At 41.5% G+C, this 12,469-nt stretch overlaps 2 protein-coding genes across 2 annotated transcripts in view; one reads left to right on the top strand and one right to left on the bottom strand.

Annotated features, from left to right (window-relative positions):
• Positions 1-2,276, bottom strand: part of Txndc16 (thioredoxin domain containing 16) — a 65,857-nt gene extending 63,581 nt beyond the window's left edge. Inside the window, exons 1-2 of the mRNA XM_032918065.1 lie at positions 2,226-2,276; positions 1,984-2,037 (exon numbers count right to left, since the gene is read on the bottom strand). Coding sequence (XP_032773956.1) covers positions 1,984-2,011 — 28 coding nt within the window. The 5' untranslated portion in view covers positions 2,012-2,037; positions 2,226-2,276. The remainder of the gene's footprint in view (positions 1-1,983; positions 2,038-2,225) is intronic.
• Positions 2,277-2,991: 715 nt separating this feature from the next.
• Gpr137c (G protein-coupled receptor 137C) overlaps positions 2,992-12,469 on the top strand; it is a 57,083-nt gene continuing 47,605 nt past the window's right edge. Inside the window, 2 exon segments of the mRNA XM_032918064.1 lie at positions 2,992-3,049; positions 3,052-3,416. Coding sequence (XP_032773955.1) covers positions 2,992-3,049; positions 3,052-3,416 — 423 coding nt within the window.

Below are 12,469 nucleotides of genomic sequence, written 5' to 3'. Positions count from 1 at the left end.
CCAGCAAGCAGAGTGAAAACAAACATACAGAAAACAGTGACTTTTCCCTCAGTAACTAGAAAAGGCAGTGCTCTACACTTCAAAACTCTACACACCTCCACAATCGCAAGGAACCATGGGAGAAATGTGACCTGGCTCTCTGGGGGTGGCAGATCCTGGGTTCAGCACTCTCCACAGGTGTAAGCCAAGTGTCGCTGAGCTTCCTCATTCCACCTCTGCTGAAGCTGTTTATGATTCCTTGTGACTTCTGTGTGGTGGGGGTGGGGGTGGGTGATCAGTCAGGGGATATCAGTCAACAGTTTCAACAGCCAGCATGTGGCAGGCACTTTATTGCCAGAAATGTTTGAATTGGTTGGTACTGTGTCAGCAGGAACACAGCACAAAGAACCCTTAGCTGATGTGAAATGAGCTCAAGGAAGACTTGTAAAATGTTAAGTCATCAAGATTCGAGGACCTACTTCTGGAGCGTAAACTAGTCCTGTGTCCAACTGGCACACAAGCTAGAAATGAGCAGTCCCCTTAACAAAAACAATAAAATACTAGCCAGGAGGTCAACTAGACCTCAAAACTGGCCTGAGCACTACAAGAAAAGGGTTATAATCAGTGGGTGTGTACCAAAGTTCTTACAGCTAGTGAGCTTATTTTCAGCCCTAAGAGGCCTGCAGACAGAAGGTTCATACTATAGAGTAGTGTCTGCTGGTTGTATTTAACAGGTATACAAAAAACGGATTCTGGGGAGCACCAGCAGAGACAGGCAATATGCAAACATAAAACATAACTTAGCACCCAAACTATTCCTTGTTCAAAGCGGCATGCGGACCCAACCACCTCAGCCTCAACACAAAAGACCATATACTCCAAAGCCAGTTGGAGTTGCTGCCAAGAAAGATAACAATAAAACCGGCAGGACCTCTCACAGGACGAAGCCAAAGACCATGGAGAACCATGCTCTGGGGCACGCAGAACTGCTCGCTGCTTGGCTGTAACAAAGTTCTCTGAAGAAACTGCATCTGTTTAAATACCCTGCAGCATGCTTGGCCTGTGCTAAGGAGAACATCCCAGAAGACAGAACCAAAATCATCCTACACTACCTCTTCCCCTTTCAATCACTGACTTCTATCCATCTCTGTATCCGGCTGAACCTCTGTAAATGTTAGGAACGCATATAGCCTCCACCAACCATAAAGCTAGTGAGATAAAGACAACAGCTAAATGCCGGAGATTCCCCTGCCTCATTAGAGTCTACAGGATGAGCCTACCATTGAATAAACACAGACTTATAGCTTTCTCTTCATTTTATCATTACTGTACATTTATGTGCATGATTATGTATGTGTGGGTGATAGTACAATCTACTGTACGTTTACGTGCATGATTATATATGTGTGGGTGTAGTACTATCTGGTGCCTGGTAAACTACTAGCCAGAATGAGTACAAAACAGATCTTAAACTTAAAGCCCCTGTGAAACATGTATTTGGTGGCAGAGGATCAAGAAACAGCACTCTTCTTAGGCACAGCATAGGAAAAGGAGTATTTAGGAAGGGCCGGATGTTGGATGCTCCAGTAAATATGCTGTCTACAAGAACACTGAGTCTTAATCTTGCATTACCTTGACTGATTGGCTACCAAATACCCCCCAAAAAAGTAACAAACATCACGCAGTGGCCCAATATACATCGTTTCTCACTCATTTAAAGCAGAAATATACCTCTTACTTTGTACCTCTCGGTCTCAGATGAGAATAGCACCACTTGCTCCTACACACAAGGCTATCACACTAGCAGAACATCACGCTACTCTCCCATTCTGAACAAAATTGTTACTGCTCCGTCACACACATACACCCCGCCCTCGCCCAAGACAGCTCTCTAAATTTCTAAGTTTCAAAGAATCACCTTTCCTTTGCAGAAGGCCTTAACATTCATTTGTTCCCAGTACCACCTTAAGGACCTCTTCTCGAGAGATGGAAGGGTTGATTACTTACTGCTTCCGCTCGTGCTTTGATTCATTCGCTTCCCTCGCCCCGCATTTCCTCCTGCTCACTCAGAAAAAGAAAAGGGAAATAAGAAGAAATCAAAACCAGCGTCGTTCGGTGCCCCAGAAACAGGTGAGCTGAATCAGAAGCCGGAGCTCCGCAAGCAGCATGGCTAGAGGAACGCTGCCGGATGCTGACATGCACGAAATCCTGCAGGCAAAGCCTCCAGGCCCGCGCTACCCACCTACCTGAGATCCTCGTGCAGTGCAACGAAAGGTCTCTGAGGCCAGCACTTCCCGCTACCCGAGCGGAGACAGAGACAGAAGGCGGGGCAGGGGCTGGTCCCCAAGGCGGCTCTCAAAGCGACTACGCCTACCTGAGAGATCTCACCGCCCACGGCCGCCACTGCCTCCACAAAATCAGTCTCTTGGGCGAAAAAAACAACCCCCGGGGCTCCGCCTGCTCCTCGTGCTCCTTACGTAAGCGACACCCCAACCAATAGAAGGCCAGGGGGCGGAGCGAGAACAGCTCCAGGTGTCAGAATCAGGAGTCCTCCCGCCGGCGCGAGGAAGTCTTGCAGTTGCTGGGCCAATCAGCAGTGTGGGTGGGGAGAGGGGCGGGGGAAGGCGAGGAGAAATCAGGAAGCCAATCAGATTAACGAATTCTGGAGTGACAGGCTCTGTGGCCCGTGGTCTTCCGAGAGAGGCGCCCAGAGGGCGCGCCCGCCCGGGCCAATCGCGGGCAGCTCACAGTGCGGAGCGAGCGCCTCAAAAGCTCGGGTTTCTCAGCTGATTGTCTCCAGCCGAGAGTTGTTTTCTGCCGCTGCGGAGCCGAGCTGCGGCTGGAGGAGCCGAGCACCCCCGGGGGAGGGGGAGGCGGGCCCGAGGGCAGCCGCGGCAACCGCGCGGGGCTGCGACTCCTGTCACGGCGCTGCCCGGGGCCGCAGGCTGGGGTGGGCGGGAGGTCCGGGGGGCGCCCGGGCCGCTTCCTTCCCGCGCTCCCTCCGGTCCCCTCATGAGGGTGTCAGTGCCGGGGCCGGCGGCCGCCGCGGTCCCCACGGCCGGCCGCGAACCTCGACGCCCGGGGGGGGCGCCGTCGCGGCCTCGGGAGCCGCGGTTCCCGGTTCGGTGCAGCTGGCGCTGAGCGTGCTGCACGCGCTGCTCTACGCCGCGCTCTTCGCCTTTGCCTACCTGCAGCTGTGGCGGCTGCTCCTGTACCGCGAACGGCGGCTCAGTTACCAGAGCCTCTGCCTCTTCCTGTGTCTCGCGTGGGCAGCGCTCAGGACCACGCTCTTCTCGGCCGCCTTCTCCCTCAGCGGCTCTCTGCCCCTGCTGCGGCCACCCTCTCGCCTGCACTTCTTCCCGCACTGGCTGCTCTACTGCTTCCCCTCCTGCCTCCAGTTCTCCACGCTCTGTCTCCTCAACCTCTACCTGGCAGAGGTAAGGCGGGAGGACCGGCGAGCGGGGGAGCGGGGCCGCCGGGATCCACTCCTGCCTAGACTGACTGGGATTGGGGCGGGGGAGGTGGCCGGAGAGCAGCCTGGGGACATCGAGACACTCCTGTCTTTCCCTCTCCCTCAACTTAAGCCGCTGATGGACTCGGTGCCTGAGGGGTTAGAGAAGTGTGTGTGTGTGTGTGTGTGTGTGTGTGTGTGTGTGTGTGTGTGTGTGTGTGTGTGTGAGAGAGAGAGAGAGAGAGAGAGAGAGAGAGAGAGAGAGAGAGAGAGAGAGAGAGAATGAGAATGAGAGAGAGAATGAGTGAGTGCATGCCTGCCCCGATAACTTAAGACAGTAGGACACCCTTTGTTCAGTGTCCCAGACCTCCACATAAGGCGTTGGGGGCGACCACAGAGAGGCATCGTAAGAAGTAGCAGCTCCGGTAGCTCTGTCGGGGCTGGACCGGGTTGAGGGAGGTTGGATGCTGAGGTAGAGGCAGCTCTGCTGAAGCTGGACCTCTGCCAGCCATTACGTCACCAGGCAGAGCTGTTCCTCCGCTATTGTTGCTGCGTTTCTTTTATTAGAAGCTTATATTCCCCCCTGCATCTCCTTAACTGTGGCTCGATACACCTTACACAAATTCCGATCGATCGCTTCCCCGACGGGTTGAACGATCAATAACCGATGCTGCGGGACGGTCGAAGGACCTCCATAAAGCCCTTAGTGTCTGTCCCAGTTGCTGCTTGCTTTGGCGATTTAGTCGGTCTCTTTACAGCACAGCCCTTTAGGGGAGAGCTAATTAGGAGAAAAGATAGACGATTAACCTGTGCCTGTTGCAGAAACAAACCACGGAACTGTTTTTTTCAACAACTTGCTTAATAGCTGGAGTCTAATCACACCCCCTTTCTCTTTTACCGGGAATTGCTGGTTGGATTGCATTGTTCTGCAGCACTTTGGCATTTGACCCATTTCAGACAGGTTGGGGGTATAAGGTTGTCAATCATGTATATCAGTGGTGTTTACACCTTAGTGTTGTCAGGTTTGCCCCCCCAAAAGTCTTCCTTTCCCTCGAAATAAGAGCTTCGGAGAAGAGAAAAAAAGGTGACATCATACACTTAATACTGACTAATATAGAACGGTATTGGTCTATGCAGCTAATCCTCTCAAAGGCTTTTGGAGGTGATGAGAATTAACACAGTTCCAAGGAAAAGTAACCAAAAAGGCACTTTTGAAACAGATCGTTTATATTTTTCCTACATAAACCAACTCTTTCTCCCCTAATAAACAGGAAAACAGAAAGCATTTTAAAAAATCACAATTGTAATTTTAGCCATATACAATTATTATATATAAGCTATATCTAATAAAAATTAAGTAACAAAACCGAACTTTATTTTGTCTCTAGCCACATAATACCACAAAAACCACATAATAGCACAAAAACTCAAACCCTTAAGCAAAAGCGAAAAGCATATGCAATTGTAAATCAAATAAACATGCTACAACAGTGTCACGTTTGGGTATCATCTGATTGCTTAAGCAACTATAACACATATTAAACTGACACTGAGTTGTTCTTGACACTTCTGATAGAACATTAGTAATCTCTCACCATTGAAGCCTTACTTTAGCCCTCGGATACAGTTAAGCTACCTGAATATGATTAAAAGTCCATTTGCTAGGAGTCTTAAGAAATTATATATACAATTCATTGGGCCTTGCTAACACCACCCTTTCACTTGAGATGTAACACATAATCAGAAAGTGTACGATCTGAAACATGCAGCCAGGTAAATTTTATGTATGTATACATCCAAGTTACCAACAGCCTGAGTAAGATCTTGGATGCCTTAAGGGTTCACTTGTATCTTCTTCTACCAGCCAGCACCTCTCACTCAAAGGGAAATAAAGTGGCCAAAACATTATCATAATAGAAAAATATCAACTGTATTTAAACACAAAATTCTAAAAAGTATCTCTAGAACAAAAAAATAAGAATATCTAGGGAAAAAAATTCACATATTTTATCACTGATAGTCCAAGTAAACATTAGAGTCTGAAAGTCTTATTAAATGAATCACTTGTTTGTATGACACACTTTTTTGGAAAAAAATCTTACTCTAGGAAATATAATTTTTTTTTTTTGGTTCTTTTTTTCGAAGCTGGGGATCGAACCCAGGGCCTTGCGCTTCCTAGGCAAGCGCTCTACCACTGAGCTAAATCCCCAACCCCGGAAATATAATTTTTAAAATACTATGTACTAAAGGTTTTTTGTTTGTTTCTCAGTTTCTTCTGGAAAGGGGTTATTTGTCTTTTATAATAAAACTAAAAGTCTTAAGACATATACTTGAATAAATGTCCTTTTTTGAAAACCTGCTTTAAAATAGACATTTGAATCAGAATTTATTTCCCAGTCCATTGATATCTATACCTAAAAGAGTATTTGAAGTCAAGTGTATATACCTATAATCCCAGCACTGGGAGGGAGAGGCTAGAAGAATGCCATGATTTTTGAGGGCAGCCTAAACTACATAGTTCTAAGACAGTATGGCCTATGTAACAACTGAACTTAAAAGGTAAGTATATTAGCACACATTTATAATCCTTGCACCTAGATGACAGAGGCAGGAGAATCTCTGATTACACACTGTAGTACTCTGCCCTCAAAAAAAAAAAAAAAAAATTTGTTTTCTTGAGATTTTGAGGCAGGCTTTCTATGTACTCCAGGGTAGCCTTGAACTTTCCATCCTCCTGCTTCAGCCTTCCAAATATTAAGAAATATAGGTGTATACCACCATCCCCGGCTCTGGATGACAGCTTTTAAATAACAGTTCCAAGTAACTGGAAGTACATTTTCCATTGATCATTCTGAATTAGTAAAATTTTTCTCTGCAAGGAGTTGTTTCTTTATTTCAATTTTTGTTTTGTTTTCAGATGGGTTTGCTAATTAGCTCAGACTGGCCTGGAATTTGCTGTGTATCCCAAGATGCTATCAAACTTAAAACCCCCCTGCCTCAGCTTCCCAAGTGATGGAATTGTGGTCATTGCTACCATACTCAGCTTTTAAATTCTTCATACTATAGCACAATTGTAGAGAAAGTTTGTTGACCAAAACAAAACTATTATTTATAATGTCCCAAAGTCTTTACTTTCATATTAAATACAAATTCCATTTTGCTTTTAATTTAAAACATTTGTTGTGTCCGTGTATAATGACTTAAAAACATTCAAAATTTTCATTATAAAGAACCCTTGGGCTGGGGATTTAGCTCAGTGGTAGAGCGCTTTTACCTAGGAAGCGCAAGGCCCTGTTCGGTCCCCAGCTCCGGAAAAAGAACCAAAAAAAAAAAAAAAAAAAAAAAAAGAACCCTGGATCCAGCCAAAAGATATGCCCCATCAGTTAAGAGCACTTGCTCTCACAGAAGACCGTCCAGAACCCAGCACCTGCCTGTGGTAGGTTACAACTGTAACTGTAGGTGCCAACATACCTATATTCACATGCACATCCCCCCTCACAGATACATAGTTTAAAAATAGAACCATAGATCATTATAACATAGAAAGCAATGTTTACTACTTTGAACATATTTTATGGTGACTCTTCCAAAACACATAGTTTTTAAAAGCTAAGAACTATAAACCATTCATTCTTCTGGGTTATACCTGAATGGAATTGAGCTAAATGTATTTCTTTCTGATTTTTCATCGTTTTGATTTTTGTAATGGAAAAGTATAATAACCTAAAATCGGATATTGAACTTTTTCTGGCAGTGTCAGTAGAGCATGACCTTTACCAGATAAGATTGTGTACTTTTATATTTTCCCTAGCAAAGATTTCAGTCTTTAAAAAGATTGTTCTGACCCTATCCTTCATTAGGACATACAAAAAGACAACGTAAGAGTTAGTATACTATCTTTGGAGCCCTACGTTGCATGCCAAAACGAATGAGTTCATCTTTGAGGTCCATAATTGATTCTTTTTTTCCTTCCAGTTTCTATAATATAAATACTAGTTGCTTGATCAGTATAAAATGCAATGGCTTGATTCTAATGCTAAAAGAGCTAAAATATGATATTTAAAAATTTAACTTCATAAATGCTATTTTTCTTCAAACAAAAGGTACTATTCTAAATATCAATGACACTTTAAATAAAATGTAGCTCAATTTCCAGCTATCTTAGTCTGTTATATCCCATAAATGTATTTTTTTTACCACCTAAAATGGAAACTCCTAAGGATAAGTTAATTTATCATGTTTTTGTCTCATGGCAACTACAGCTACTATATTATTGAATGATATAAAAGTTAAATTCTAGAAAACATGTACTATGTACATGTAATGTGTACAATTACCTTATTTTGATGAGTGAGACAAATATGTGGGTTGTCTATAATCTTTATATTTTGTGCTTAAAGATTGTACATGTTGTGAATGCGTAGGTTTTCTCGATTTAAATAAAGAAAAAGTTAATTACTCATGGTAAAATATTACTAACAAAGCTTCTAAGATATAGTAACTGAAAAGTCTACAAACTAAATATCTTACATCACAAGTTACTATTGAATGGAAATGGCTTAGTTCAGTGTTTGACTATCTGCAGTGAATATAAACTGCTTTTGTGTAAACCTACTCATCTACCAATTATCCACTAACTTGATCCTACTTTCACTATGACTGAGCCTATACTTTTTGACTGAAGGCAGGATTGGATTGTCTTATGTTTTAATGGATTTAATATTTTCAAAGCATTTTATAACACCATTACTGCGAGAATCTTAATTGTCAAGAAAGCTGATCATGTGAGTACAGGTGCCCAGGGAGGCAAGAAGAGGGTATTGGCTCCTCTGGAACTTGAGTTCCAGACAGTTGTTAGCTACCTGGGTCCTCTGAAACAGCAGCAAGTGCCTAACTGTTGAGCCATCTCTCCAGCCCTATAAAATAAAATGGTTAAAAAAAAAAATCCAGTGGGGGGCTGGAGAGATGGCTCAGTGGTTGAGAGCACTGGCAGCTCTTCCAAAGGACCCAGATTCAATTCCCAGCACCCATATAGCAGTTTGTGACTGTAATTCCAGTTCCAGGAGATCTGAAACCCTTACACAGACATACACAGAAGCAGAACACCAACTCACATAAAAATTTTTTAAAAATTAAAACTATGTTGGAGGTCCTAGCACTTACAATAAAACAAAAAAGGGGAAATAAGTTTAGTATTTAGAAAGAGAAAGTAAAATTGTATTTGTAAATGACATAATTGCTGAGGTCGAACATCCTAAAGAATCTTCAAAAACTATTAGAACTAAAATTACAGAATAGATTTTATACTACAAAAAAAATTGGAAGCTAAAATTGAGAAAGTTTCACTTACAAAACAATAGTATTAAAAATTAAAGTACTTAGGAATAAATGTACTATAATGCAAGATATGCAATAAGCACTACGAAACATTAAGAGAAATTAAAAGATATATATATATATATATATATATATATAGTTTGATAATAGAATATTCAGCTAACATATACAAAGCCCTGGGTTAGATCCCTAGCACTGAAAAGACCAAAACATATGTAAAGGAAAGGCATACCTGACAGGATGTGTTGTTTTAAGATGTAACTTCTCCAATTCGAGCTATGTATGAAATACAGCCCATATTACAATCTCTGCAGAAGTTATAAAATATTTGGAATATTGTTTGTGGGGAATAGAGGACTCCCAAGTCCTTAAACTTTTGAAAAAGAGTAATAAAGTTGGAGAATCATACTACCTAGTTTTTCAAGAGGTTTTATAGGGGTTGGGGATTTAGCTCAGTGGTAGAGCACTTGCCTCGCAAGTGCAAGGCCCTGGGTTCGGTCCTCAGCTCCAGAAAAAAAAAAAAAAAAGGTTTTATAAGCTAAAGTCATCAACACCGTGTAATACTAATATAAAGACATATCAGTAAAGCAGAATTCAGAATTCTGAATTAGACATACACACTCAATTCAACATGTTCTGCAAAGATATCAAAATTTATCAAGAGAAAATGTTGTTAAATATACAAATGGGAAAAATGAAGATTGATTCTTACCATACACCATACTTTAAAATCTGCTTGATATAAGTCGTAAAAGTGTAAATAAAAAGCAAGATTTGTAGAAGAAAATTTTTGTTTTCTTGGGCTAGATCAAAATTTCTTGGTTAGAAGATAAAAATCATAAACCAAAACTGACAAACGAATTCTTAAAATTAAAGACTTTTGGTTTTTGCAAAAAACAGTGAAGGTGAAACAAAATTTACAAAACATATATCTGGCAAAATTATATATAGAATGTATTTAAAAACTCTTAAAATTCTATAAGAAAAATAGGCAAAAGAGTTCAAGGCACACTTAGTAAAGAGATTTGCACAAGGTCAAGAAGCACTTAAAAGATGGTCAGGATGATTAGTTATCCGGAGAATTAAAATTCAATCATGATTAATTATCACTGAACGCTGATTAGGAATTATAAAATGTAAAAGATTGACCATACTATGGACTGCTAAAGATATACGTTAATTGGAAGTATACACGGGGCTGGGGGTAGGGAGGTGGCTCAGCACTTAAGGACACTGGCTACTCTTCAGAAGAACCCCGTTTCAATTCTCAACACCCGTAAGGCAGCTCACAGCTCTCTGTTAACTCCTGCTGTAGGGCATCTAACATAACACCCTCACACAGGCATGCATGCAGACAAAACACCAACACACATGTAAATAAGTCATTTTTTAAAGATTCTGTGCAGGGGGGGTGGGGGGACTGAATAAGTGTAAGGCTTTTCAACCAGTTTGGAAAACAACCTTTAAAAACTGTAGTGTAAGTCTGTCACACAATCTAGCCATTACTGTCTTAAATAAGAAAGCCTTCTATATGAAAGTTCATACTAGGTTTATTTACAAAACGGAAATTGACCCAATGCCCATCAAAAGGATGGCACACAAAAGAGTACCACTACTGTTAGGTTGTTTTTTAAGCACACATGACATAAAGTGTTTCTCAAAGTCAGTCGACTGAATAAAAGAAGCAGACTCCCCGTCCCAAATGACCTCACTTATTCTAATTATAGTAAATGTTTCAGATACTAAGTAATCTGTAGCAAGTAGGCACTAGAGTCTAGAAAAGAGTTCTTTGTCAGATGCCCAATACCAGTTGGACAGGTATGGGAGCATTCCATATTTATAAATAGTCTCTCAGTTGGTATATATCTTTCAAACCTCAGAATTCTATACACTGATGATGTATGGTATGTCTTACATTAGTAATGCCTCCAGTTAGACTGACATCTCCTTTAACAGGATTCTGTTTACTCCAGGAATAAAAGCTAAAGTGGTAAATGGAAAATGTAACTACACATTTAAGTTACTTAGGTAAATTACTGAGTTGCTCTGTGCCTTCCACCTTGCTTATTAAAATGAGAGCAATGAGAATACCTGTTTATAGGATTATTATGAAGATTAGATTAAATATGAATATTTAAAATGATACATGGCATATAATATTGGTCATTCGCTATTAGTAAATTTTCAAGAACTGGAATTTTATAGCCTGCACTACCTTATCCCAAAGGCATTACATTAGAATTCTATCACAAAAGTTTTTGTGAGGGCTGACAGTGTGAATCTGTAGTACACTGCTTACCTTAGCGTGTGTGTGAGACCCTAGATTCAATATCCAGCATGGAAAACAATTTATCTAGAAATTTTTAAAGCAATTTGTCATGTAAAAATAAGTTTGAATCTATATTAGCCATGTACACACACACACACAAAAGCCTGAAATTTAGCAAAATTTTAGCAACGTTAACATCCTTTTTTTCTTTTCTTCTTTTTTTTTTTTCTTTTTGGTTTTTCGAGACAAGTATCTCTTTGTGCCCCAGCTGTCCTGGAACTCCCTCGGTAGCCCATGCTGGCCTCAAACACAGATCTGCCTATCTCTTCCTCTGCCTCCTGAGCTCTAGAATTAAAGGCAAACACCCCAGCACACAGTCCTCCTGTGTCAGCCCCTAGAGTGCAAAATCAAAGTCTTTAGGTGTACATAATTTTTCAGTTTTTCATAGTACTTCAGAACATAGTTTTTTTCTCTTCATTTTAATTTTCTTTTGCCCTATAATTCTACAAAATATGTTGCCTGTGACCCACAATGACCTTCATGTCAGCAAGTTCATTCCATATTTTTAATACTAACTCAAATTAACCAGTAGGAAGTGACTCTGCCTTTCTCCTTTAACACCAGAGGTTGGCAGTTCTAACAATGTGAGCCTATCTCCCCTTTCCAAGTGATGATTTTATACCTATCTCTGGTTCACCCGAACTGCATCTCTGAGCCCCGACTTTCTAGGTTTCGCAGTTACCTGACGTATTGTCCACTATCTCCAGCACCCAGACTCAGCATGACTAAGCTCCTCTGTCTCCACCCTACATGTATCTCTCCCAAAACCTAGCTCTCCATTCTATTCCTCATTTCCATGATTTTCACTGCTTTCTGATTTTTATGTAATTAAGAAGCTACAGGTAATACTTGATATTGCCTTCTCGTGCATACTTACATTCACTCCATCACCAAATGCCAACATCTCTTCAGTCCATCCCCCATCACAATACCTGGTTCAAGCTACTTCAGCCTGCTGAATAGTCCGTAGTAGTTAGCTGCCCAGCTACTTTGTATTCTCTAGCACACCTACACACATACAGGTTCAGTCTCTGCACTGTTGCTAGCATCATCCTTCTCCAACAGGAGTCTATCTAATTTTAGAGGTTCTCTCCCTAGATTCTTTTATTGGCTATAGTTACTCTTTAAGATAAAGACAAATTTGTACATACTACAAGGCATTGCATCTTGCAAAGTCTTCCTTATTCCTCACCATGCCAGCCACAGTACATGTTCTTTCTCTCAGTCCTTTGTACTGTTTCCTTTCTTAATACAATATCCCCATGGTTTTTGATTCCTAGAGTGTTCTTCCTTTTCTTAGTTACTCCTCTCATTCCCTGAGCAACACTTCTTCAGAGAAGCCTGAACACACTATTCAAAGAGATCTCCCATGT

This window comes from Rattus rattus, chromosome 12 (assembly GCF_011064425.1).
Source record: "Rattus rattus isolate New Zealand chromosome 12, Rrattus_CSIRO_v1, whole genome shotgun sequence".
Taxonomy (NCBI): domain Eukaryota; kingdom Metazoa; phylum Chordata; class Mammalia; order Rodentia; family Muridae; genus Rattus; species Rattus rattus.
The sequence above is the reverse complement of the archived record's forward strand: the minus strand, read 5'-3'. Positions and strand labels throughout refer to the sequence as shown.